The following is a 7,003-nucleotide window of genomic DNA, read 5'->3' on the forward strand; positions in this document are numbered from 1 at the left end:
ATTGACTATGCGCAAACGTAAATTGAATTGTTTCCACACCAACCATGCATCATGTGCTTAACGGTCATGTAAGGGGAAATGTGTATATTTTGAGGTGTGAGCACAGTCTGTTTGACCTGACGAAGAAGATCCGTTTCGATCGAAACGTAGTCAATAAAGCGGGGAATTAGGCTGCTCTGCGAGGGCCGCGGTTTTTGTGGGGGCGATAGGTAACGACTGTTGTCGATGTGTGTAGAGTCTCTGATTCACGCCCAGGTTGGGGCGAGGAAAGGGACGAAAGCGCAGTACTGTTAGACCGCTGACCGCTGCCTGCCTCAAATCATCCCATTGGATTCCTGACATACAGTGCAGTCCAAAATTATTTGAGCAGTGACACCTTGTGTTGTTGTTTTGACTCTGTACTCCAGCACTTTCAAATTATACAAATGACTATAAAGGTTAAAGTGCAGACTGTCACCTTACATTTGAGGGTATTTCCATCCATATCGGGGTACCGTTTAGAAATTACAGCACTTCTTGTATATAGTCCCCCCATTTTAGGGAACCAAATGTATTTGGACAAATTATTTGTGCCTCTGTAACTCACTTATCATTTGTCAAGATTCATTAATGATGACCCATAATCATGGTAGCATCCAAATTAATGTATAATTGTATAGAGACATTATATTTCTATTTACAATAAAAGTGACTCAGAATGACATTATTTACCATTAATTTCCATTGGGCACAAAATAATCTGAAACACAACCTAAACAAACTGCAAATGCATCCAACAAGTTTGTAGAGTCACAAACTTGATGTAGTCATTGCATGCTAGAAATATGGTACCAAATAGGCTACCGGTCCTACTTTTGATTGCTTTAATACAAATGTACAGTACCAGTCAAAAGTTTGGACACACCTACTCATTCAAGGGTTTATCTTTATCTTTACTTTTTCTGCATTGTAGAATAATAGACATCAAAGACATCAAAACTGTGAAATAACATATATGGAATCATGTAGTAACCAAAAAAGTGTTAAACAAATCAAAATATATTTGAGATTTGAGATTCTTCAAAGTAGTCATCCCTTTGCCTTGATGACAACTTTGCACACTCTTGGCATTCTCTAAGCCAACCAATTAACAGGTGTGCCTTGTTAAAAGTTAATTTGTGGAATTTATTTATTTCTTAGTGCGTTTGAAACAAACAGTTGTGTTGTGACAAGGTAGGTGTGCTATACAGAAGATAGCCCCATTTGGTAAAATACCAAGTCCATATTATGGCAAGAACAGCTCAAATAAGCAAAGTGAAACGACAGTCCATCATTACTTTAAGACATGAAGGTCGGTCAATCCAGAAAGTTTCAAGAACTTTGAAAGTTTCTTCAAGTGCAGTCGCAAAAACCATCAAGCGCAATGATGAAACTGGCTCTCATGAGGACCGCCACGGGAAAGGAAGACCCAGAGTTACCTCTGCAGCAGAGGATAAGTTCATTAAATTGCAGCCTAAATAAATGCTTCACAGAGTTCAAGTAACAGACACATCTCAATATCAACTGTTCAGATGAGACTGCATGAATCAGGCCTTCATAGTAGAATTTCTGCAAAGAAACCACTACTAAAGGACACCAATAAGAAGAAGAGACTTGCTTTGGCGTCCGTTGGTCTGATGAGTCCATATTTTAGATTTTTGTTTCCAACCGCCGTGTCTTTGTGAGACACAGAGTAGGTGTGATGGTGTGGTGGTGCATTGCTGGTGACACCATCTATGGTTTCTTTAGAATTCAAGGCACACTTAACCAGCATGGCTACCAAAGAATTCTGAAGCGATACGCCATCCCACCAGGTTTGCGCTTAGTGGGACTATGATTTGCTTTTCAACAGGACAATGACCCAACACACCTCCAGGCTGTGTAAGAGCTATTTGATCAAGAAGGAGAGTGATGGAGTGCTGCATCAGATGACCTGGCCTCCACAATCTTCCAACCTCAACCCAATTGAGATGGTTTGGGATGAGTTGGACCGCAGAGTGAAGGAAAAGCAGCCAGCAAGTGCTCAGCATATGTGGGAACTCCTTTAAGACTGTCGGAAAAGCATTCCAAGTGAAGCTGGTTGAGCGAATGCCAAGAGTGTGCAATGCTGTCATCAAGGCAAAGGGATGACTACTTTGAAGAATCTCAAATCTCAAATATATTTTGATTTGTTTAACACTTTTTTTGTTACTGTATGATACAATATGTGTTGTTTCATAGTTTTGATGTCTTCACTATTATTCTACAATGTAAAAAAATAGTACAAAAATAAAGAAAAACCCTTGAATTAGTAGGTGTGTCCAAACTTTTGACGGGTACTGTATGTGAATTTGTCCAAATGCTTTTGGTTTCCTAAATTGAAGGGACTATGTACAAAAAGTGCTTTAAATTCTAAATAGTTGAATGACCCGATATGGATGAAGATGCCCTCAAATTAAAGCTGACAGTCTGCACTTTAACCTCATAGTCTTTGTATCAAATCTAGTGCTGGGTCACAGAGCCAAAACAACAACAAAAATGTGTCACTGTCAAAATACATTTGGACCTCACTGTATATTATTAGAGGACATCTTGAATTATGTCTCTGTAGTTGCTTTGTCACATGAAATTAGACGTGATACAGCAAGACTAGTCAAATGAGTCTACTAGTGATGGGAAGCCGAGAAGACTGGGACAATTTTCAGTTGCCTGCCACTGCCCTGCCATCTACTGCTAAACACCCTTGCCTTTATAAAACAATCTCAATTCTTCACCAATGGTGGAAGTTGTAGTTGTAGTACCTAGCTAGACAAGTATAGGCAGGGATTTCACCTCACTACTCTTTCACATAATTTACTGGCTACTATATCATCTTGAAGCAGATATAATGTCTCTTCAGAGCTGAGTTGTCAGGCAGGGAGAGAGATGCTCATGAGTTTGATGGAAGGCCGGTTAGAGGAATGAGTGGGATGGAAGACGGCGGAAATATATATTTGTTTGAAGCTGCTAGTGAGTCGAGTGAAGCTAATTGCACAGAAAGTGAGAATGAGTGGGTTACAGTGGTGAAGATAAAGGGAAACAAGAGAAGTAAAGCTGTGTTGGAAAATAGGAAACCACTAGACTTATTTTGGGTCGGAGTCAGCGTTTTGGATCAATGCTACTTGGGAAATCCATTTAACGTCTCCAGGAAAATGTGGAATGTGTTGGAAGAAAGTGTGGAGTCGGTGAGAGTCACAAAAAGTGGTCTTATTTAGATTTGTTGTGTGTCTGCGGAACAGAAGAAGGGTGTTTTAAGACTGAAAAAGATATAGGAGTGGAATGTTTCCTGCATGGATTTTCGTAGCAGGGTAACTATCAAGCTGGTTATTTCTGGGGTGGCGCAAGAAGTAAAGGCAGAGGATATAACTGAAGACATCGATGGAGTTGTTGGTGCACGTTGACTGACCTGTATGGTGGACGGAGAAAATAAGTTCACTTCATCCATGCTACTGTTCTTTGATGAAGAGTCTCTCCCTTCTCATATAAAGTTAGGATTCATGAGATACCCTGTAAAAGCTTTTGTGCATAAGCCCCTTCAGTGTCATACATGTCAAATATTTGGTAATGTGTACATTTTGTGCAGAAGGGAAGAATATTGAACGCCAGAAGAAGGGAAATATTGCAACTGTGGAGGTGAACATGCACCTGAATTCTTGAAGTGCCCTGGTGAAGGAGAATGAGGTGGTAAGGGTAAGGAGTGTCCGGTGTGTCTTCTACCTGGAGGCAGTGAGAAAATTAGAAGGAACGAGTGGCAGGGAAGAAGCAATAGAGCCACCAGGGAAGGTTTCTCATCAACCAAGGGATAGTGACATTCTACATGCTAAAAAAAAGGATGTTGTATTATTTATTGCAATGGTCATAAACTGTACAGCACAAGCGGAAAATAAGTCTACAAAAATTGGAATCACTGTGAATAAATGCTGAAAGTTTATTTGGTTTTGTGATTTGTGTTGGTGAATGTAGCCCCATCACAGGCCCCTGAGCCTGTGTAGGGATGTATTTTGGAGTGGAATGTGATTGAAGAAGTGTGATATTTATTTTTTGTTTACATGTTTTATTTTGTATTATGTTTTCCCCCTTTCCCGAAATGTGTTTGTTTGTTTCTTATTCAATACCCGGTCCAGCTGGTGGCTGTAATTCACCATTGACATTTGATGCCAACCGCCGTTAAATCCCATCGAAGAAGAAGAATGTCTCTTCAGACTCGTTTTGACTGATGATTTGTCGCATTTTGAATCAGGCACGTAAACATCTCAATATTATATAGACTTGATATAACAAAACTATCCAAATAGTGCACATGTGCTATTTCCCTAAATCGTGTATTTTTAATAATGTTTATTTAAATGTAGCTACATTTAAAATACGCTAAAGAGAGAGAGAGAAAACTCTGCCAAACAGGCATGTTAGTATCCACCTCTGGGGTCCTGCGAGGAGACATTGCCGCGGAGGATTCTGGTCTTCTTTCTTTCTAGCCTGGGTTCGTAATCTGCAGACATGGGTACGATACTTTTCTATTTTTAACGGAATGGTTACAAAATATATCGGTGTCTTTTCTATATTGACTTGGAATTTGAATGTATTCTTACCCATTTCGTTATTATCGTGGCAGAACAGAATGTATTTGTAGAAATATTCTGAAATTTGCCACCAGCCAACTAGCGCGATCTCCGCAACGTGGAGACGGCCATAACATGCCGTCAGTGCTGGCCAGCGCTTCCTTTTCAGTCACCAAACATTTATGTAGCCAGTTACCAGAGTTTTGGTTACAAAGTTGTTGAAATGGATGTGCACTCTGCACAAGCAATTTGGTTAAATGTAACTAAATTATTTTCCAATTAACTTAATTGTTAGCCAGCTGCTCCAGTGTAAACCGCATTTGATGCGGTGTTCATGTCCGGATATCTTGTGTAGCTACCGGTAGTTGGCTGACTGGTCAAACAATGTTTTGTTGGACATTATTATTAAGTCAAAAGCTAGCATTTTTAACTATTTACTTTGTATCTCTTCAGGAAAGTGTCGTGGTCTGCGTACAGCCAGAAAGCTGCGTAACCACCGTCGTGAGCAGAGATGGCACGATAAACAGTACAAAAAGGCCCATCTCGGCACTGCCCTGAAGGCTAACCCCTTCGGAGGCGCTTCCCACGCCAAGGGAATTGTACTTGAGAAAGTGTAAGTACATCACAACACCCCTAATATCCTCACTAATAATCAGGGACCGTATTGAGAGACTCTTGTTTGGAGTGCACATCTGGTTTCAGCCCCCCCTTTAATCTTATTTATAGCATAATCTGAAAGCCAAAACAGATTCTAGTTCAGCAGCACCGCTACTCTGGGACACGTTAATATAGGCCCTAATGTCTTCTCTGAGTATCAATAATGTGTAATGACATATATATACCAATATGCCAGTTCCAAATGTTTCTATCCCTGTCTTACAGTGGTGTTGAAGCTAAGCAACCCAACTCCGCCATTAGGAAGTGTGTCAGGGTCCAGCTCATCAAGAACGGCAAGAAGATCACCGCCTTTGTCCCCAATGATGGTTGCTTGAACTTCATCGAGGTAAGCGTTAACTAGTCAGCCTGGCACCCAAGCATTTTTCCAAAGTAGTGTTTAAAAAATAATAAAAAATATTCAATGACTTTAACATTTTTATTACACCCACTGTGTAAAGGGTCTGATGGATGCAGTTTAGTGTCTATAAATTGTGCCCGATATCCACTAACAAATGCAAGACTCCCCATAAATAACAGGGCTGTCTACAGTGAGATCAAATGAGCCTAAATATTTGATGTGAAGCCTGTATATTGAATTATTTTTAATTTATCTGTTATTTCACCCGGTAAGTTGACTGAGAACACATTCTCGTTTGGTCTTAACGACCTGGGGAATAGTTACAGGGGAGAGGGGGATTAATGAGCCTATCGTAAATTACTTTGTACATGCATTTATTTCCCAATTTAAGCGCACGTGCTCCTTGTAAAAAATACCATCAGCATAGAGCCCTGAAAAATCTAAGAAGGAAAATAATATATATGTGTGATGTAGCCTGGGATGATATTTATAATATTCAATTATGCATTTTGTCGTGTATATCCAGCTTGTTTCCCTTGGTCTTTCAGGAAAATGACGAGGTTCTTGTGGCAGGATTCGGGCGTAAGGGACACGCCGTCGGTGATATCCCTGGTGTACGTTTCAAGGTGGTCAAAGTGGCTAATGTCTCCCTGCTGGCCCTCTACAAAGGCAAGAAGGAGAGACCCAGATCTTAAGACAGTTCTGATGGGGAAATCAATAAAATGTTTTCACAATTCCAGGTGGTTTGTTGTGCATTTTGTTGTGCATTTTGATAGTATGTTGCAGAGATGGGCAACTCTGGTGGTCCTCGGAAGTGTTGTTATATGTTGCTTTTCCAAATCGCCATGTGATTTAGACCTGGGATACCAGGTGTAGTGTGTGTGCCATTGAAAGAATCAGCTGACATTCTGGCCCCAGAGGACTGAAGTTGCCCATCCTGGTTCCTGATCTGAGGGTCTTCTCTGATTCACTTCTACATTACCAGGTTGATAATTAGAATAACAACTCAAACGATTTATTTTTTATAAAATGAATGTCCTCAAGATGTGAGTGTGTGTGTGATCGTGCCAGCTGAGCATCAGTGGTGCCAGTGTGTTCAGCTCTACCCAAGCTGTCTGTTCTGGCAATTACTGGCAATTTGGTGTTTTATTTATAGCTTGTTCGAGGGATTGTAATGGGTGTCTTGATTGGTCGTAGAGTAGATGCATTTCATCTTCAGTCAAGTTTTGCGCCTCTGACATGTCACTCCAGTAATGAAGAGGACTTATTTCATGCCGTGGCATCATCTGGAACTAACGGGCATGAATGTCAAGACAGCTGCCAATAAGAGGCTATGTCTTTTTTCTCAACCATGATTGGTGTATCTCATTTCCTCATACACTTGCCCAAATTT

General features: G+C 40.5%; 1 protein-coding gene across 1 annotated transcript; it reads left to right on the forward strand.

Moving 5' to 3' along the window:
* Positions 1–4,434: 4,434 nt before the first annotated feature.
* rps23 (ribosomal protein S23) lies at positions 4,435–6,346 on the forward strand. The gene is made up of 4 exons (XM_029646782.2): positions 4,435–4,537; positions 5,049–5,208; positions 5,478–5,598; positions 6,159–6,346. The coding sequence occupies exons 1-4, from the start codon at positions 4,534–4,536 to the stop codon at positions 6,303–6,305; spliced, it is 432 nt and encodes a 143-aa protein (XP_029502642.1). The 5' UTR covers positions 4,435–4,533; the 3' UTR covers positions 6,306–6,346.
* The last annotated feature ends 657 nt before the right edge of the window (positions 6,347–7,003 follow it).

The sequence above is a fragment of the Oncorhynchus nerka genome, linkage group LG15, assembly GCF_034236695.1.
Source record: "Oncorhynchus nerka isolate Pitt River linkage group LG15, Oner_Uvic_2.0, whole genome shotgun sequence".
NCBI classification, from domain to species: Eukaryota; Metazoa; Chordata; class Actinopteri; order Salmoniformes; family Salmonidae; genus Oncorhynchus; species Oncorhynchus nerka.